The 21,623-nt window shown below is 45.1% G+C and overlaps 1 protein-coding gene across 37 annotated transcripts in view; it reads left to right on the top strand.

The window, feature by feature from the left end:
- pnpla7b (patatin-like phospholipase domain containing 7b) overlaps nt 1-21,623 on the top strand; it is a 72,262-nt gene that overhangs the window by 21,312 nt on the left and 29,327 nt on the right. For 6 of the 37 annotated variants that reach the window (XR_007962718.1, XM_052068158.1, XM_052068156.1 and 3 more), the window contains 7 exons: nt 918-1,041; nt 1,127-1,320; nt 1,495-1,640; nt 3,274-3,337; nt 4,697-4,865; nt 6,690-6,872; nt 7,056-7,174. The exons of 2 other annotated variants lie outside the window; for them this stretch is intronic. Coding sequence is in view for 34 of the 35 variants with exons in the window: in XM_052068158.1 (XP_051924118.1) it covers nt 918-1,041; nt 1,127-1,320; nt 1,495-1,640; nt 3,274-3,337; nt 4,697-4,865; nt 6,690-6,872; nt 7,056-7,174 (999 nt within the window). In the remaining variant the exon portion in view is untranslated. Of the gene's footprint in view, nt 1-917; nt 1,042-1,126; nt 1,321-1,494; nt 1,641-3,273; nt 3,338-4,696; nt 4,866-6,689; nt 6,873-7,055; nt 7,175-11,901; nt 12,059-12,180; nt 12,298-12,386; nt 12,462-12,793; nt 12,926-16,074; nt 16,199-16,283; nt 16,478-16,651; nt 16,798-18,430; nt 18,495-19,853; nt 20,023-21,623 lie in introns of those variants that run through there. 29 more of the 37 variants (XM_052068182.1, XM_052068183.1, XM_052068177.1 and 26 more) reach the window with 22 other exon arrangements.

Below are 21,623 nucleotides of genomic sequence, written 5' to 3'. Positions count from 1 at the left end.
TCAAGTATCTTGGGGTCTTTTTCACGAGTGGGGGCAGAAGGGAGCAGGAGATCGACAGGCAGATTGGTGCAGCGTCTGCTGTGATGCGGACGTTGTATCGGTCTGTCGTGGTGAAGAAGGAGCTGAGCCAAAGGGCGAAGCTCTCAATTTACCGGTCGATCTACGTTCCAACCCTCATCTATGGTCACGAGCTATGGGTTGTGACCGAAAGAACGCGATCCTGGTTACAAGCGGCCGAAATGAGTTTTCTCCGCAGGGTGTCCGGGCTCTCCCTTAGAGATAAGGTGAGAAGCTCGGTCATCCGGGAGGGGCTCAGAGTCGAGCCGCTTCTCCTCCATATCGAGAGGAGGTGGCTTGGGCATCTGATTCGGATGCCTCCTGAGCGCCTCCCCGGTGAGGTGTTCCGGTCATGCCCCACCGGGAGGAGACCCCGAGGAAGACCCAGGACACGCTGGAGAGACCATGTCACCCAGCTTGCCTGGGAACTACTCGGGATCCCCCGGGGAGAGCTGGACGAAGTAGCTAGGGAGAGGGAAGTCTGGGCTTCCCTGCTAAAGCTGTTGCCCCCGCGACCCGGCCCCTGTTAAGCGGTAGATGATGGATGGATGAATGGAAATTTGATTTTCAGTGTTGAAAAGAAATGGTCAAGCATAGAGCATTTTCTCCCTCTCTCCCCCTCTCTCTCTCTCTCACCTTTGTGCTTTTGATGCTAGCAGTGGTGTCTCAAAGTGTTCCAAAACCCGATGCTGAAACAGATTTAAGAAAATATCAATTAACGGTGATGAATGTTGTACTGTGAGCAAACAATTGCATTAGTTCCTCTCATGATCATGTTGATGCTTAAGAATACAAATGCCATTATAATTATTAATGTGGGTGGAGGAACTGTACTTGAAATCTTTTCTGATTGCATGTAGACAGGGAGACAAGTCCGACAGCACCTTCATTGTCCTCAGTGGCCGTTTGCGCTCTGTCATTGCAAAGGATAATGGGAAGAAGGAGCTTGCAGGAGAATATGGCCGCGGAGACCTAATTGGCGTGGTGCGTGTTAAAAAATTTTTTAGGTCCTTGGAATGAAGCATTGAAGTGGATAATGTCAAGTTGCGGTTAAATCTGAATTATCTAGGTCGAGGCCCTGACCCACATGAACCGAGCCACTACGGTCCATGCTGTGAGGGACTCTGAGCTGGCTAAGCTGCCTGAAGGAGCTCTCAACTCCATTAAGAGGAGGTATCCTCAGGTCGTCACGAGGCTGATTCATTTGCTGGGACAGAAGATCTTGGGCAATATGCAGCAGGTCAATGGACCCTTGGTTGGTATGTACTGTCAAGGTCGTATCACATTTCAAACTTGCGCTGCATTGCTCGAAGATTCGATGGCATTGCCCAGAAAACAAACTGATTGTATGGCTTAGGTTAAAATAATCCATGGCGTAAAATGCTGAAGATTATTTTAATGTGATTTTTTTTCGCTTTCCTCTTGACTTGTAGATAGAAGTCTTCCCCTCCGGACTCCAAACAGTAAGTGGGATGCTGGGAATCCTGCCTCCAACCTGTCCACTGTGGCCATTCTCCCGGTGTCTGATGAGATTCCTCTCATGGCCTTCACCTTGGAGCTGCAGCATGCACTTAGTGGTATTGGTACGTTCATCCATTGCTAAACATCACTTACTGTACACATTAGACAGTGTTGAACAAAACTCATTAATTATATAGACGTTTTTGCTTTTCCCCCATTTTATGAGTATCAAAAAAAAAAACACCAATATACCGTATTTTCCGCACTATTGGGTGCACCTAACAGCATTCAATTTTCTCAAAACCCGAAAGTGCACTTTATAATCGGATGTGCATTATGTATGATCAATATTCAGATTTCTTGATTTCTAGTATTTTGAATGCTCTGTAAAGTGCTTTATTACAGCTGCAGCGGTTGTGAAAACTTATCTAAATCAAGCTGTGTTGTGTTGTATTGTATTGTATTGTATTCATTTTAGCATAGCTCCATCTAGTGGATCCATAACATAACCGCAGCCACTATTGAAGCTTCTATTCGATGCCCTATAATACTGTGCATCCTATATCTGAAAATAGGCTATTAATTGGAAGAGATCCTTATACTCCAAAGCTTATCGTGCAGAAAATAAGGTAGCCTAATTCACCCCAGTGGATTTTTTGATTTTGGTCTTTGAATACATTTTCCCAATGACATCACAAAGATAATTGGAAATGCAACACAGGATGGAACAAGAGTGGCCCACAATGACTTTTGGGGCCACTGCAATTGCACTTTTTGCATTGTGATCTGAAATTACACCGTTTTTGTCAGGCCATCCCATTGTAGACATTATTGATACATATCAGTGTTTAAAACATCCCCATAGTCGATAAAACTGAGAAAGGGTACAGCAATAGCTCAGGTCCAAGAAAAAAACCCTACAATTTCGGCATGTAAGCAAATGAAGCATAGGAAACAGTTTCTCTATCATGAAAAGAAAATATGTTTGATTAAAGTTCTGTACTTATTTTCAATTAACAAACAAAACAAAATACAGCATAATCATATGCTAATGAAATCTCTGCATCCCTGCTCACACTGCTGCAACTGCAACATCCATTAGCTGAGGAAATGGATGAACCCATAGCTGCAGTTTTAAACTTGTATTATCTATCAATTAAGATATCCTTTATTGTCCCGCAATGGGGAAATTACAATCAGAATTCAGAAAGGAAAAACGCTGGGTCGGGAGAGGGAAAATAACCCACGCTCGAACTCTCTTCTTCCGAGGATAATTTAAGTCCAGGATAAAAAAAAGACCCTAGCACAGAATAAGCATATGACAGTTACAACAGTCACAAGACATAACATGTATAAGGGGGAGGATGAATGGGAAGGGGGGAGGGGAGGGGGGAACCGCGACGCGGCCGAACAATGACCAGCTGCATGGTTCGCCGTTGCGCTCCGCATTATCGAACCACGTCACGGGGGAAAAAGAATCGGAGCGATGAAGACGGTAATAACAAGGATGTGTATGTGCGTGTGCTTGTCCAGTCGTGTATGTGTATGCGTGTACAGGTCATAGCTGCTTCGTCGAGGTCTGCTCATCATGAAGACAGTCCCGGCTTATCAGTCCATGGCCGAGAAGGCGGGGGGTGGGGGGGGGGCCCTAGACTCCATGCGTATTTCCATCCAGGGGAAAGGCCAGATAGTTTGTTTTGGAGACAAGGCAGCCAACAATTCCGTAATTCCTAACAATATCCTTGTTTTCTGTAGGCCCTACATTACTCCTGACAAGTGACATCATTAAACAGCTCCTGGGCTCTGCTGCTTTGGACAGGTACAACAGAGAACTGTAACTTCAGTCTGTTTAGGTTTGCTGTCACCCAAAGTAAGCCATGCTGCGTTCTGTTTATTTCAATTGCACAAAGTGGCTGCAATAATAAAAATTACTGGCCAGTAGAATTAACCTTGACATACATTGTGCTCATCCATGATTGACAGGGCTGAGGTTGGTATGCTGCATTCTGTTTATTTCAATTGCGCAAGGTGACGATGATCAGAAATTACTGGCCAGTAGAATGACCACATTGACCTTGATGTACATTGTGCTCATCCATGATTGAGAGGGCTGAGGTTGTTTTGTTTTTTGTTCATTTCTAGTGTGCTACGAGGTTATAAATAAATAACTGGCCAGAGGTTTGATCTCCTCTCTGGCTAGCTATTCATCATAACCACCACAAGGACAATAGAAATGTATGACTAAAGGTTCAGAGTTTTAAAAAATATATATATAAAAATACATCCATGGCTTGCTCAGCTATGTGTGTCACGACACGGAAAAGCCAAGTTAAGTCTGGATCCCAAAAACGTAGACGTAAACAAGGTCTCCGTAACAAAAATAGGTTTAATGCTAATAATCGCACCGACAAAGAGGTAACAAAGCGCTGGTCAAAACAAGGACCAGAGAGAACATAGACGAATAACAAAAAGTGCTTGCACAAAAGGCAAGGGAGAAAATTAAAGACCGCCAACAGAAACTAAAACAATGTATCAAAATACACGCGAGCGAAAAGCCAAATCACAAAACCAAAATCATACTTACAAAAAGCAGGTGTACCGAGAGTGCAAAACGCGAAACACGACGAGGTCACTAGCCAAATATTCCATGAGCAGCAAGAATAGCAATACCAGAAACAATACTCCGACACAGGTGCATAGCAGAAGAGACCTTAAATACAGAGTTTACAAATTACAGATTGGCAGCAGGTGCGTACCGAAGTCCGTCTGCTGGCCAGACCAAAAACAGCATCATGACAATGTGTGGCACATTGTGCACGCAGTGTGCATGTGTGATGATTATTGTGATCGCTCGACGGTTATTTTTATGGGCACCTCCCAGAGTAGATAGTGTATAAAAAATGTCAGCATTATAAATTGTAGTGATGACACCCCTAAATTGGCTGAAGCGCAAATGCTGAAAAAAAAAGACAGGAGATGGAGGGGAGAAAAAAAATCGATCGTGTTTGCCTTGGTTCAAATAGCCCAGTGCAAGTAGCGCCGAACTAACTGCAGAAATGCAAAACACATGGATTTGTGTCATAAATTTTAAATTAACCAATAATCACATCTGACAGAAGACAAGAGATTACCTCATAGTGCATGCAGTAAACTTGAATTTTGTTTCTTCCCTTGGTAGTGTCCATGAGTACCGTTTGTCCAGCTGGCTTGGCCAGCAGGAAGACATCCACCGCATCGTCCTTTATCAATCTGACTCGGGCCTTACTCCTTGGACGCAACGCTGCATCCGCCAGGCTGATTGCATCATTATTGTGGGACTTGGCGAACAGGAGCCAACAGTGGGAGAGGTCTGTAGTTTTTTTTTTAAAATACCAGGCAGGACAGTAGCCCTCCAGGCCCGGAGTTGGAGACCCCTGCCTTAGAGCATAACCTCAGGTCTGCTGCAGTCTTCTGGTTAAATATCGAATAACTTTTTTGTTAATATATCTCTTCAACTGTGGTCAACAGTACTGATGGGCCACACATTATTAATCTTAATCCAGACACTGCAGGCCAGTGGAAATTAGGAAACAGGCCATAATTGGCTCCTGGGCTGGACTTGACTGCTCGACATGATTGACCTTGTTTTTTTCTTTGAATTGAAAAAAACAACCTGCAGCTATTTACACTACTGTATTATTCTTTGCAGTTGATGGTCTCTTGTCCCCCAGACAGAACTAAAAATTTTAATCTTATTCTGTTTTGACCTTTAACGCCAGACACCTCTCACATTTTAGTTTGATTATCCTTATTTAAAAAAAAAAAAAACGTTTTCACAGTACAAGACTTAAATAAGGTTTTCAATATGCACTGTGAAGGTGACCTTTGTTTGTGTCATGTTGTACCCGAAGCGATAGAATAATCGCTTCGGGTACAACAAAAAGCTAGGAGTGGATCCCCGAAATAGCAGACACAGGAAGAGGTTTGTCAGAGAACAAAAGGAGTCTTTAATACAAACACAAAATACCCGACCGGGAGAATATCAAAAAGAGCTGGTCAAAATAAGGACCAGGGATAAATAAAGAGAACAACAGAAAACGCTTGCGGGAAAAATAGCAAGGAGGGTCTGATTAGACAATGTTATAAATTTCATTCGAAAGAGGAACAACGACGCGCAATAACAGCCACAAGGCTAAGAGGCAATGATTAATACGAAATAGGAATTGGGCGAGAGAATATTGGCACGGCGTGGAATACTCCGGCAGTGAGTAGACTGCCAGAGCGTCCAAATAAAGGCTGAGCAATCACTCCCAAATGGGTGACAGGTGTGCAAGCGGCGGGCAGAAAGCCCGCCCCCTGCTGGCAAACACGGGACGTGACAGTTTGTTTTTTTGTCTCATTCTTGTAGCTTTTTAACTACATCATACCTATTAATAAAGTAACATACAAATAAATATTAAATATTCTAATAAAATCATTTGAAATACCTTTAAAGTAAAGCACAAATATGTAGGTTGGACACTGGATAGAAACCGGAACTAATCGACTTTCATTATAATTGTGCACACACACACACACACACACACACACACACACAAAGACATTATAGACCGCTTGGGACTTGATTAAAGGGTATTGTGTTGTATTTACATTTTGTCAAGTTATTGCTTACATGAATTTTGTTGTCAAGTCACGAATACTGTAGGAAGTGGCCGTGTTGACTATTTGTTTCCGCACACAACCATATACACTCACAAACGACAGCACAGATCTCAGTGAATTTGTGTGTCATATCACTGCAGTATATGTCTGCAATTGTAACCAGTGAAATTGATTGGTTGTAAAGGCAAGAAAATGATAACTATCAAAATGGGTCAGCGTTTGCCCATCCTGGTGGACCACACTTTCTGAGAATCACCCATATACACACCCATTCCGATGAAATTGGGATGTTGTGTTGCACACAATTCAAAACAGAATAAAATGATTTGAAAATCAGAGAAACAATATAGATATGAATATATGTGTTATTATTTTTTAGTCACAGAAATTATTCACAAAGTGGGGCTATACCACTATTTTCCACAAAAAAGAGCCCCCTCCCCCCCAAAAAAGTAAATGAAGGAAAGTACTCCAGCAATGAATGAATTACATTGCATGATAATCTATTTTCACTGCTTGTTACCCTGTAGTTGGAGCAAATGTTGGAGAGTAGTGCTGTTAGAGCCCAGAAGCAACTTGTCTTGCTGCACAGGGAGGATGGGCCCCCTCCCAAAGGGACTGCTGAGTGGTTGAACATGCGAAGCTGGATCTCCAGACACCATCACCTGTCCTGTCCTCGCAGAGTTTTCTCCAGGAGGAGTTTGCCTAAATTGGTACTTCTAGTTCACACCAACACTGGCACAAGGACTTAGCAATTAACTCTTCTGTTCACTAGACTAGTTGACACTTTTCAAATTTAGATTTTGAGAGAAATGGATTTGCGGCAGTTTCTGTGCTTCATTTCTCAGTGTGAGCATGAATCGTTTCTGAGTGTTATCTCTTTGCTTTGTGACCAGAGAGAGCTGTATCAGCGTGTGTTTGAAAAGTGTCCAGATCGTCACTCGGACTTCTCTCGCCTGGCCAGGATTCTAACAGGAAATAGCATTGCTGTTGTGCTAGGTGGAGGAGGTGCTAGGTACTGTGCCTTTAAGATAATCCAATTGCAAACACTCCATTTATAACATAGCTAGAGATCTGCCGACGTCAGTCTACACAAATGTAGTCTGATTCTGGACGTAGTTTCTCATAGCTGTCTTGACACGTCGTAGCCCGTGTAGTGTGATGTACGGTACTCAATGATTGGTCGTGAGGCATCTGGGAAAAATCAGGACCATGACGACGATTCTGGCATGTCAGAAGTTTTGGTCATCTTGCTGCACAATGTAACATATCCTCCGTTGTCCTTTGATTGGCTCTTCAGCATTGAGCAATAAGAACACAAGATACTTATGACGAGAGACTGGATGTGGCGCACACAGTCACAATGTGGTATACCAGGGATGCCCTTTTTATTTTTTATTTTTTTAACCTAAGATCTACTTTTCGATCAACCAACCTGCCACGATCGACACGTTACTGTGCATGGGCGCATACGCACGCACTTGCACACGCATGCCTTGATGAGCAACAGAAATAACGGCCCCTAAGATGAACGAAACAGAAGCATAAAGTACACACAAGCGTAAATGAGTTTGTGGAAAGGAGTTCCTGCCTACTTTTGTGGGAGACCTGACCACGGATGCATGCGACACACTTTCACAGCCTGTTACCTATCTGTGTTACGTATCGTAACACAGTAGGCGGATTGACCAGATTACCATTCTTTGCAAGTGACATTGGTGAAATGTACACAAAATGAACTTTGACTGATAATAATAACAACAAATAGTAATAATAATAAAAGCTGTATCACAACAGCTCTGATCGCCTACTGCAATTGTAGACTGCTGAGCGCTAACAACTTCCGGTGACACAGGTCACGCACCACCATAAGGTTGAAGGTGACCAGCCTTATTTATTTATTTATTTACCGGTAGTTATATTTTAATGATTTTTGTGAAAGTGACACTGATAAGATGATTAAGGTGCAGTGTGCATTTACACAAAAAGTATATGACTAACATTCACAGAGATACACAAATGTTTGGGGTTTTTTTTGTCCTCAACACCCCTGGTGATCAACTTGGGACCATTCCGTCAGCTACCGGTCGATCGCGATCGACGTACTGGGCACCCCTGTGGTATCCATCCATCCATCATCTACCGCTTATCCAGGGCCGGGTCGCGGGGGCAACAGCTTTAGCAGGGAAGCCCAGACTTCCCTCTCTCTAGCTACTTCTTCCAGCTCTCCCCGGGGGATCCCGAGACGTTCCCAGGCCAGCTGGGTGACATAGTCTCTCCAGCGTGTCCTGGGTCTTCCTCTGGGTCTCCTCCCGGTGGGACATGCCCGGAACACCTCACCAGGGAGGCGCTCAGGAGGCATCCGAATCAGATGCCCAAGCCACCTCATCTGGCTCCTCTCGATGTGGAGGAGAAGCGGCTTGACTCTGAGCCCCTCCGATGACCGAGCTTCTCACCTTATCTCTAAGGGAGAGCCCGGACACCCTGCGGAGAAAACTCATTTCGGCCGCTTGTATCCGGGATCTCGTTCTTTCGGTCAAGACCCATAGCTCGTGACCATAGATGAGGGTTGGGACGTAGATCGACCGCTCCCTCCTGCCCCCACTCGTGAACAAGACCCCATGATACAAACTCCTCCACTTGGGGCAAGATCTCCTCCCCGACCCGGAGGGGGCACTCCACCCTTTTCCGACTGAGGACCATGGTTTCAGATTTGGAGGTGCTGAAAAGCAGAGATGCAATACTGAGGCCCCCAAAACGGACCCCCTCAACGCTTCGGCTGCGCCTAGAAATTCTGTCCATAAAAGTTCTGAACAGAATCGGCGACAAAGGGCAGCCATGGCGGAGTCCTACCCCCAGTGGAAACGATTCCGACTTACTGCCGGCAATGCGAACCAAACTCTGACATCGGTGGTATAGTGACCGAACAACCCGTATCAGGGGGTTCGGTACCCCATACCCACGAAGCACCCCCCACAGAACTCCCCGAGGGACACGGTCAAACGCCTTCTCCAAGTCCACAAAACACATGTAGACTGGTTGGGCGAATTCCCACATACCCTCAAGGACCCTGCTCAGGGTGTAGAGCTGGTCCACTGTTCCACGGCCGGGACGAATACCACACTGCTCCTCCTCAATCTGAGGCTCGACTTCCCGACGGACCCTCCTCTCCAGCACCCCTGAAAAGACCTTACCAGGGAGGCTGAGGAGTGTGATCCCTCTGTAGTTAGAACACACGGTCTGCCAATCCAGAGGCACTCTCGCTGTTGACCACGCGATGTTGCAGAGGCGTGTCAACCAGGACAGCCCCACAACATCCAGAGCCCTGAGGAACTCCGGGCGGATCTCATCCACCCCTGGGGCCTTGCCACCGAGGAGCTTTCTAACCACATCGGTGACTTCAGCCACAGAGATAGGAGAGCCCACCTCAGAGTCCCCGGGCTCTGCTTCCTCCAAGGAAGACGTGTTGGTGGAGTTAAGGAGGTCTTCGGTTCACAACGTCCCGAGTCGAAGTCAGCAGCGCCCCATCCCCACTGTACACATTGTTAGTGGTGCACTGCTTCCCCCTCCTGAGACGTCGTATGGTGGACCAGAATTTCCTCGAAGCCGTCATGGCCTCATCAAACTCTTCCCACGCTCGGGTTTTTGCCTCGGCGACCACCGAAGCTGCGTTCCGCTTGGCCAGTCGATACCCGTCAGCTGCCTCTGGGGTCCCACAGGCCATAAAGACTCGATAGGACTCCTTCTTCAGCTTGACGGCATCCCTTACTGCTGGTGTCCACCAGCGAGTACGAGGGTTGCCGCCACGACAGGCACCAACCACCTTACGGCCACAACTCAGATTGGCCGCCTCAACAATAGAGGCACGGAACATGGTCCACTCGGACTCAATGTCCCCCCGTCTCCCCCGGAACATGGGAAAAGCTCTGTCGGAGGTGGCTTCAGCTTGACGGCATCCCTTATCGGCATCGGAGCCTACTCTCCACCAGCTGGTGATCAGTTGACAGCTCCGCCCCTCTCTTCACCCGAGTGTCCAGAACATGCGGCCGCAAATCCGATGATACAACTACGAAGTCGATCATCGAACTACGGCCTAGGGTGTCCTGGTGCCAAGTGCACATATGGACACCCTTATGTTTGAACAAGGTGTTCGTTATGGACAATCCGTGACGAGCACAGAAGTCCAATAACAAAACACCACTCGGGTTCTGATCGGGGGGGCCGTTCCTCCCAATCACGCCCCTCCAGGTCTCACTGTCATTGCCCACGTGAGCATTGAAGTCCCCCAGCAGAACAAGGGAGTCCCCAGCAGGAGTACTCTCCAGCACACCCTCCAAGGACTCCAAAAAGGGTGAGTATGCTGAGCTGCTGTTTGGTGCATATGCACAAACAACAGTCAGGGCCCGTCCACCCACCCGAAGGTGGAGGGAGGCAACCCTCTCGTCTACCGGTGTGAACCCCAATGTACAGGCACTGAGCCGTGGGGCAATGAGTATGCCCACACCTGCTCTGCGCCTTTCACCGTGAGCAACTCCAGAGTGGAAGAGAGTCCAACCCCTCTCGAGAGAACTGGTACCAGAACCCAGGCTGTGTGTGGAGGCAAGTCCGACTATATACACCCCTGTGGTATACAGTATTTAAACAGCGACTTGAACAAAAGGGGAAACATTAGAAAGTAAACGTAGCATTTTAAAACTCAAGCTACGTTTGCTAACTGCAAAGCTTATTGTTGATTAACAGACCTGATGTCATTGAACTAATTAGCCAGGGTCTTGTCGTGTGACATCTCGCTCAGTTCAAGACACAGAATGATATTTATCTGATAGTCTGACAGTGCAACCATCGCGATTGACCAAAAAGTTGTGGACTTTTAAAATGCCAGTTCATGCGTTCAAAAACATACCCAACATTTCATATGACGGATGATTGATGAGTTAAAGAGAATTAATTTATCCATCTAAATTTTCCGATCTGCTTATCCTCACAAGGGTCGCGGGAGGTGCTGGAGCCTATCCTAGCTGTCTTCAGGCAGTAGGCGGGGGACACCCTAAACCGGTTGCCAGCCAATCGCAGGGCACATAGAGACGAACAACCATCCATCCTCACACTCACACCTCGGGACAATTTAGAGTGGTCAATCAGCCTGCCATGCATGGTTTTGTAATGTGGGAGGAAACCAGAGTACCCGGAGGAAACCCACACAGGCCCCGTAAGAACATGCAAACTCCACACAGGGAGGCCTGAGCTGGATTTGAACTCGTTACCTCTGCATTGTGAGGTCGACGCACCAGCCACTGGACCACTGGGCCACCTGTACCTTTCAGTACAAGGCATACAAATCTGTTGTATAATTAACTTTTTACCAGTCGTATTACAGTATATTTGGTGCCCTTAATCAAGAAGTTTTTTTTTTAATTGGCTTATGTTTTTTGTATATATCCCGATCTTTGAGCTGTTGCCTTTGTTTAGAGAGCTTCACGTGTTCTAGTTAAGACGCTAAGTTGGAGCGGGAGCCCGGCCTGGGCGTAGGGCTGAATATTGAGCACAATGATGGATGGTTCTATATCCATTGCGTGCAATTTGTTGCATTTTTATTGTCTGTGGTTACATTTTTGTCCAGATTTGTAATTTCTTCCAAACTTTTCCTTAATTTAAGCTATCTGACAAATATATCAGTCACACCTCGGAAGCGATCTGTGCCCTCCGTGATTATGCTTACTTCCTATGTGGTGTCCTTTTCAGGGGTTGCTCCCAGGTTGGTATTATCCGGGCACTGAATGAGGCAGGGATCCCTGTGGACATTGTCGGTGGCACCTCCATCGGATCTTTCATGGGAGCGCTGTATGCAGAGGAGAAAAGCAACAGTCGAATGAGGGTCAGGGCTCGTGAATGGGCTATGGTAGGTTCATGAGGAAACAATCAAATGTCTCAGAATCACAATTATGTTGTTCTTGTTGCTCACATACTACTGTTCAAAGCAAATAACTTAGTTTTTACTGTATTTTCATTCTTTTTTTTCAGGATATGACATCGCTCTTGAAGAAGATTGTGGACCTAACTTACCCTGTCACGTCTATGTTTTCTGGGGCTTCGTTTAACTCTGGCATTAGCTCTGTTTTTAAAGGCAAACAAATAGAGGTATGGTGACATTTGGTGACAACATTTGTAACCTGCTAAAATACGGGATAATTTAACAAAAACAGCTTTGATCACTTGTCACCTTCCAGGACTTGTGGCTACCATACTTCAACATTACAACAGATATCACAGCTTCCTCCATGAGAGTTCACACTGATGGTTAGTCTAAATTTCTAATTACAACCCCACACCCCAAACCTCTGTCATCTCAGGTTTACTCCATGTTTACCAGCGGATGATTGACCGTGAGGACGAGACTCTGCTTTTTGTGACCCACCCGGGAGAGATGGTGGGACACCTTGCTGTGCTCACCGGGGAACCTCTCATCTTCACCACACGTGCTCATAAAGACTGCACATTCCTCTCCATATCAAAGGCTCACTTTTATGAGTATGGACACCACTTTCTTGCTATGTTCATAAATGGCATTATGCTCCCTGAATCTTTATGGTGCAAACAGAATACAGTATGTATTTTTTATTTTTTTGCTTTGCAGGATAATGCGCGAGGAGCCCAGAGTGGTGTTGAATGTAGCTCACACTGTAGTGAGGAGGGTGTCACCCTTCGTCAGGCAGATTGACTTTGCCTTGGACTGGATGGCTTTGGAGGCTGGCCGTGCTGTCTACAGGTACTCTTTGAAGACAGCGACGGGCGGATTACGCATTCGAATCATTTATTTAGCCTTGGTGTATGATTTTTTGTAGCTGCATGTTTCATGTTCACAAGTCTGTCTCTCTGAAGATCTGGCTGGTGTCTGTAAAATAGCTGAGAAGCACTGATTATCTGGAAATGGATAGAGGGGGCGTGTTTTTTTTTTTAACTCTTTCATGCACCCTGGAACCTGAGAACATGATAAACTGTCCACTGGATTAACCACTGTCCCTGAAAGGGTTAAATTACATCCACCACTATTTGGCTAAAGTTGAAGTAAGCCTTCTGCTATCACAATTAGCAAAATGTGTCCTTTAAGATTAAATTTTGAACATCTTAAAGTTACGGTGGCTAATAGGTACAAAACAAAATTCCAAACTGTCAAACACTTTTACAACTTTTACACTGGATGAAACAAATTTTAGAAAACAAATTAACAAGCCTCCCAAAATGTACATTTTTATTTATTTACAAAAATAAATCCCAAAAAAGGGCGAAACAAATGTATGTTTAAGAATTAACAAAAGCCAAAACACTGACAATTAAAGGTCAACTCTGAAGTAATTTTAGAAAATTCAAAACAAATTACAGTCTTCTTATGTCACAGGTAAAGTAATTAAACATACCGGTAATATATTAAATAAAACATGGGGGGGGGAAATCGCTTCTAGTTTGGCAAAGTACCGGTAATCGTTTTCCTGAAGTGAGACACTAACGAAGGTCAAACCCACAAGTGTGATATCACTTCAAGACAACAATAGATGGAAAGTTTACAGAGCCAGTCAGAAATCGATTTGGAAAGCATCGTTTCAAATTTGAGGGGATTCAAGTGTTTAAAGAGTTGGAGGAAGAGAAGGTTGTTGGCATGATGTATGTAATTTGGACTGTAAATGTACAAGCCAGATGCTCAGGATGCGGAAAATGTTCCTGAAATGACCAGAGTGGAGGCGAGACCCATTGGGATTGGAAGAACTGCAAACTATATAGCAGGGGTCTCCAACTCCGGACCTGGAGGGCTACTGTCCTGCCTGTTTTCCGGCACTCCCAGCTGCAACATACCTGACCTGATTTAGACCATCAGCTCATCAGCCAGCTCTGAAGCAGCGTTACAATGATAGTGATTATTTGAATCAGGTGTGTTGCTCCTGGGAGAGCTGCAAAACAGGCAGGACAGTAGCCCTCCAGGCCCGGAGTTGGAAACCCCTGCAACATAATGCTAGGCTAATAACCGTAGCCTATTTTTTGCAATTTAATGTTGTGCCGTGCTATTAACTGCGCACGGTTGGGATGACTTATTTTAGTTTGTTTCTAAAATGTACATTTTGGGAGGCTTTTGTTTAATTGTTTTCCGAAGTGTAAATTATATAAAAGTGTTTCATAGTTTGGTATTTTGTTTTGAACTTCCCAGGCAGGGCGGCCTGGTGGCCCAGTGGTTAGCGCGTTGACCTCACAGTGCAGAGGTCGTGGGTTCGATTCCGGCTCCGGCCTCCCTGTGTGGAGTTTGCATGTTCTCCCCGGTTTGCATGTTCTCCCCGGGCCTGCGTGGGTTTTCTCCGGGCACTCCGGTTTCCTCCCACATTCCAAAGACATGCATGGCAGGCTGTTTGAACACTCAAAATTGTCCCTAGGTGTGAGTGTGAGCGCGAATGGTTGTTCGTCTCTGTGTGCCCTGCGATTGGCTGGCAACCAGTTCAGGGTGTCCCCCGCCTACTGCCCAAACACAGCTGGGATAGGCTCCAGCACCCCCGTGACCCTAGTGAGGATAAAAGCGGTTCGGAAAATGAATGAATGAACTTCCCAGGCACCAAATAAAGTCCCTGCAAAGGTGGAGCAAACATCTTGTAAATCTGACACAGCACAATGAAGACCGTTGTTAATAAACCTGTCAAATTTGATTTTCTGTACGGGCCGTGTGTACTTAGACTTGCATGGCTTAATCTTTGAGACAAGCATATGCTACTGGCAGGATCAACCAGGTAGCCCCCGCCGTGCCGGGAGTCGAATGGGGGGGTCGGGGCGGGCTCCCCGACCCCCCGCGGGTTCGTATCTTGCGGACCGGTACTGAAAAAGGGCGGCGCGGGCGCAGGGCCCGCGCCGCGGTTGGGATGAAGATCAGCACCTCCAAATCTGAAACCATGGTCCTCAGTCGAAAAAGGGTGGAGTGCCCCCTCCGGGTCGGGGGAGGAGATCTTGCCCCAAGTGGAGGAGTTCAAGTATCTTGGGGTCTTTTTCACGAGTGGGGGCAGAAGGGAGCAGGAGATCGACAGGCAGATTGGTGCAGCGTCTGCTGTGATGCGGACGTTGTATCGGTCTGTCGTGGTGAAGAAGGAGCTGAGCCAAAGGGCGAAGCTCTCAATTTACCGGTCGATCTACGTTCCAACCCTCATCTATGGTCACGAGCTATGGGTTGTGACCGAAAGAACGCGATCCTGGTTACAAGCGGCCGAAATGAGTTTTCTCCGCAGGGTGTCCGGGCTCTCCCTTAGAGATAAGGTGAGAAGCTCGGTCATCCGGGAGGGGCTCAGAGTCGAGCCGCTTCTCCTCCATATCGAGAGGAGGTGGCTTGGGCATCTGATTCGGATGCCTCCTGAGCGCCTCCCCGGTGAGGTGTTCCGGTCATGCCCCACCGGGAGGAGACCCCGAGGAAGACCCAGGACACGCTGGAGAGACCATGTCACCCAGCTTGCCTGGGAACTACTCGGGATCCCCCGGGGAGAGCTGGACGAAGTAGCTAGGGAGAGGGAAGTCTGGGCTTCCCTGCTAAAGCTGTTGCCCCCGCGACCCGGCCCCTGTTAAGCGGTAGATGATGGATGGATGAATGGAAATTTGATTTTCAGTGTTGAAAAGAAATGGTCAAGCATAGAGCATTTTCTCCCTCTCTCCCCCTCTCTCTCTCTCTCACCTTTGTGCTTTTGATGCTAGCAGTGGTGTCTCAAAGTGTTCCAAAACCCGATGCTGAAACAGATTTAAGAAAATATCAATTAACGGTGATGAATGTTGTACTGTGAGCAAACAATTGCATTAGTTCCTCTCATGATCATGTTGATGCTTAAGAATACAAATGCCATTATAATTATTAATGTGGGTGGAGGAACTGTACTTGAAATCTTTTCTGATTGCATGTAGACAGGGAGACAAGTCCGACAGCACCTTCATTGTCCTCAGTGGCCGTTTGCGCTCTGTCATTGCAAAGGATAATGGGAAGAAGGAGCTTGCAGGAGAATATGGCCGCGGAGACCTAATTGGCGTGGTGCGTGTTAAAAAATTTTTTAGGTCCTTGGAATGAAGCATTGAAGTGGATAATGTCAAGTTGCGGTTAAATCTGAATTATCTAGGTCGAGGCCCTGACCCACATGAACCGAGCCACTACGGTCCATGCTGTGAGGGACTCTGAGCTGGCTAAGCTGCCTGAAGGAGCTCTCAACTCCATTAAGAGGAGGTATCCTCAGGTCGTCACGAGGCTGATTCATTTGCTGGGACAGAAGATCTTGGGCAATATGCAGCAGGTCAATGGACCCTTGGTTGGTATGTACTGTCAAGGTCGTATCACATTTCAAACTTGCGCTGCATTGCTCGAAGATTCGATGGCATTGCCCAGAAAACAAACTGATTGTATGGCTTAGGTTAAAATAATCCATGGCGTAAAATGCTGAAGATTATTTTAATGTGATTTTTTTTCGCTTTCCTCTTGACTTGTAGATAGAAGTCTTCCCCTCCGGACTCCAAACAGTAAGTGGGATGCTGGGAATCCTGCCTCCAACCTGTCCACTGTGGCCATTCTCCCGGTGTCTGATGAGATTCCTCTCATGGCCTTCACCTTGGAGCTGCAGCATGCACTTAGTGGTATTGGTACGTTCATCCATTGCTAAACATCACTTACTGTACACATTAGACAGTGTTGAACAAAACTCATTAATTATATAGACGTTTTTGCTTTTCCCCCATTTTATGAGTATCAAAAAAAAAAACACCAATATACCGTATTTTCCGCACTATTGGGTGCACCTAACAGCATTCAATTTTCTCAAAACCCGAAAGTGCACTTTATAATCGGATGTGCATTATGTATGATCAATATTCAGATTTCTTGATTTCTAGTATTTTGAATGCTCTGTAAAGTGCTTTATTACAGCTGCAGCGGTTGTGAAAACTTATCTAAATCAAGCTGTGTTGTGTTGTATTGTATTGTATTGTATTCATTTTAGCATAGCTCCATCTAGTGGATCCATAACATAACCGCAGCCACTATTGAAGCTTCTATTCGATGCCCTATAATACTGTGCATCCTATATCTGAAAATAGGCTATTAATTGGAAGAGATCCTTATACTCCAAAGCTTATCGTGCAGAAAATAAGGTAGCCTAATTCACCCCAGTGGATTTTTTGATTTTGGTCTTTGAATACATTTTCCCAATGACATCACAAAGATAATTGGAAATGCAACACAGGATGGAACAAGAGTGGCCCACAATGACTTTTGGGGCCACTGCAATTGCACTTTTTGCATTGTGATCTGAAATTACACCGTTTTTGTCAGGCCATCCCATTGTAGACATTATTGATACATATCAGTGTTTAAAACATCCCCATAGTCGATAAAACTGAGAAAGGGTACAGCAATAGCTCAGGTCCAAGAAAAAAACCCTACAATTTCGGCATGTAAGCAAATGAAGCATAGGAAACAGTTTCTCTATCATGAAAAGAAAATATGTTTGATTAAAGTTCTGTACTTATTTTCAATTAACAAACAAAACAAAATACAGCATAATCATATGCTAATGAAATCTCTGCATCCCTGCTCACACTGCTGCAACTGCAACATCCATTAGCTGAGGAAATGGATGAACCCATAGCTGCAGTTTTAAACTTGTATTATCTATCAATTAAGATATCCTTTATTGTCCCGCAATGGGGAAATTACAATCAGAATTCAGAAAGGAAAAACGCTGGGTCGGGAGAGGGAAAATAACCCACGCTCGAACTCTCTTCTTCCGAGGATAATTTAAGTCCAGGATAAAAAAAAGACCCTAGCACAGAATAAGCATATGACAGTTACAACAGTCACAAGACATAACATGTATAAGGGGGAGGATGAATGGGAAGGGGGGAGGGGAGGGGGGAACCGCGACGCGGCCGAACAATGACCAGCTGCATGGTTCGCCGTTGCGCTCCGCATTATCGAACCACGTCACGGGGGAAAAAGAATCGGAGCGATGAAGACGGTAATAACAAGGATGTGTATGTGCGTGTGCTTGTCCAGTCGTGTATGTGTATGCGTGTACAGGTCATAGCTGCTTCGTCGAGGTCTGCTCATCATGAAGACAGTCCCGGCTTATCAGTCCATGGCCGAGAAGGCGGGGGGTGGGGGGGGGGCCCTAGACTCCATGCGTATTTCCATCCAGGGGAAAGGCCAGATAGTTTGTTTTGGAGACAAGGCAGCCAACAATTCCGTAATTCCTAACAATATCCTTGTTTTCTGTAGGCCCTACATTACTCCTGACAAGTGACATCATTAAACAGCTCCTGGGCTCTGCTGCTTTGGACAGGTACAACAGAGAACTGTAACTTCAGTCTGTTTAGGTTTGCTGTCACCCAAAGTAAGCCATGCTGCGTTCTGTTTATTTCAATTGCACAAAGTGGCTGCAATAATAAAAATTACTGGCCAGTAGAATTAACCTTGACATACATTGTGCTCATCCATGATTGACAGGGCTGAGGTTGGTATGCTGCATTCTGTTTATTTCAATTGCGCAAGGTGACGATGATCAGAAATTACTGGCCAGTAGAATGACCACATTGACCTTGATGTACATTGTGCTCATCCATGATTGAGAGGGCTGAGGTTGTTTTGTTTTTTGTTCATTTCTAGTGTGCTACGAGGTTATAAATAAATAACTGGCCAGAGGTTTGATCTCCTCTCTGGCTAGCTATTCATCATAACCACCACAAGGACAATAGAAATGTATGACTAAAGGTTCAGAGTTTTAAAAAATATATATATAAAAATACATCCATGGCTTGCTCAGCTATGTGTGTCACGACACGGAAAAGCCAAGTTAAGTCTGGATCCCAAAAACGTAGACGTAAACAAGGTCTCCGTAACAAAAATAGGTTTAATGCTAATAATCGCACCGACAAAGAGGTAACAAAGCGCTGGTCAAAACAAGGACCAGAGAGAACATAGACGAATAACAAAAAGTGCTTGCACAAAAGGCAAGGGAGAAAATTAAAGACCGCCAACAGAAACTAAAACAATGTATCAAAATACACGCGAGCGAAAAGCCAAATCACAAAACCAAAATCATACTTACAAAAAGCAGGTGTACCGAGAGTGCAAAACGCGAAACACGACGAGGTCACTAGCCAAATATTCCATGAGCAGCAAGAATAGCAATACCAGAAACAATACTCCGACACAGGTGCATAGCAGAAGAGACCTTAAATACAGAGTTTACAAATTACAGATTGGCAGCAGGTGCGTACCGAAGTCCGTCTGCTGGCCAGACCAAAAACAGCATCATGACAATGTGTGGCACATTGTGCACGCAGTGTGCATGTGTGATGATTATTGTGATCGCTCGACGGTTATTTTTATGGGCACCTCCCAGAGTAGATAGTGTATAAAAAATGTCAGCATTATAAATTGTAGTGATGACACCCCTAAATTGGCTGAAGCGCAAATGCTGAAAAAAAAAGACAGGAGATGGAGGGGAGAAAAAAAATCGATCGTGTTTGCCTTGGTTCAAATAGCCCAGTGCAAGTAGCGCCGAACTAACTGCAGAAATGCAAAACACATGGATTTGTGTCATAAATTTTAAATTAACCAATAATCACATCTGACAGAAGACAAGAGATTACCTCATAGTGCATGCAGTAAACTTGAATTTTGTTTCTTCCCTTGGTAGTGTCCATGAGTACCGTTTGTCCAGCTGGCTTGGCCAGCAGGAAGACATCCACCGCATCGTCCTTTATCAATCTGACTCGGGCCTTACTCCTTGGACGCAACGCTGCATCCGCCAGGCTGATTGCATCATTATTGTGGGACTTGGCGAACAGGAGCCAACAGTGGGAGAGGTCTGTAGTTTTTTTTTTAAAATACCAGGCAGGACAGTAGCCCTCCAGGCCCGGAGTTGGAGACCCCTGCCTTAGAGCATAACCTCAGGTCTGCTGCAGTCTTCTGGTTAAATATCGAATAACTTTTTTGTTAATATATCTCTTCAACTGTGGTCAACAGTACTGATGGGCCACACATTATTAATCTTAATCCAGACACTGCAGGCCAGTGGAAATTAGGAAACAGGCCATAATTGGCTCCTGGGCTGGACTTGACTGCTCGACATGATTGACCTTGTTTTTTTCTTTGAATTGAAAAAAACAACCTGCAGCTATTTACACTACTGTATTATTCTTTGCAGTTGATGGTCTCTTGTCCCCCAGACAGAACTAAAAATTTTAATCTTATTCTGTTTTGACCTTTAACGCCAGACACCTCTCACATTTTAGTTTGATTATCCTTATTTAAAAAAAAAAAAAACGTTTTCACAGTACAAGACTTAAATAAGGTTTTCAATATGCACTGTGAAGGTGACCTTTGTTTGTGTCATGTTGTACCCGAAGCGATAGAATAATCGCTTCGGGTACAACAAAAAGCTAGGAGTGGATCCCCGAAATAGCAGACACAGGAAGAGGTTTGTCAGAGAACAAAAGGAGTCTTTAATACAAACACAAAATACCCGACCGGGAGAATATCAAAAAGAGCTGGTCAAAATAAGGACCAGGGATAAATAAAGAGAACAACAGAAAACGCTTGCGGGAAAAATAGCAAGGAGGGTCTGATTAGACAATGTTATAAATTTCATTCGAAAGAGGAACAACGACGCGCAATAACAGCCACAAGGCTAAGAGGCAATGATTAATACGAAATAGGAATTGGGCGAGAGAATATTGGCACGGCGTGGAATACTCCGGCAGTGAGTAGACTGCCAGAGCGTCCAAATAAAGGCTGAGCAATCACTCCCAAATGGGTGACAGGTGTGCAAGCGGCGGGCAGAAAGCCCGCCCCCTGCTGGCAAACACGGGACGTGACAGTTTGTTTTTTTGTCTCATTCTTGTAGCTTTTTAACTACATCATACCTATTAATAAAGTAACATACAAATAAATATTAAATATTCTAATAAAATCATTTGAAATACCTTTAAAGTAAAGCACAAATATGTAGGTTGGACACTGGATAGAAACCGGAACTAATCGACTTTCATTATAATTGTGCACACACACACACACACACACACACACACACACAAAGACATTATAGACCGCTTGGGACTTGATTAAAGGGTATTGTGTTGTATTTACATTTTGTCAAGTTATTGCTTACATGAATTTTGTTGTCAAGTCACGAATACTGTAGGAAGTGGCCGTGTTGACTATTTGTTTCCGCACACAACCATATACACTCACAAACGACAGCACAGATCTCAGTGAATTTGTGTGTCATATCACTGCAGTATATGTCTGCAATTGTAACCAGTGAAATTGATTGGTTGTAAAGGCAAGAAAATGATAACTATCAAAATGGGTCAGCGTTTGCCCATCCTGGTGGACCACACTTTCTGAGAATCACCCATATACACACCCATTCCGATGAAATTGGGATGTTGTGTTGCACACAATT

This window comes from Hippocampus zosterae, chromosome 6 (assembly GCF_025434085.1).
Source record: "Hippocampus zosterae strain Florida chromosome 6, ASM2543408v3, whole genome shotgun sequence".
NCBI lineage: Eukaryota > Metazoa > Chordata > Actinopteri > Syngnathiformes > Syngnathidae > Hippocampus > Hippocampus zosterae.
The sequence above is the reverse complement of the archived record's forward strand: the minus strand, read 5'-3'. Positions and strand labels throughout refer to the sequence as shown.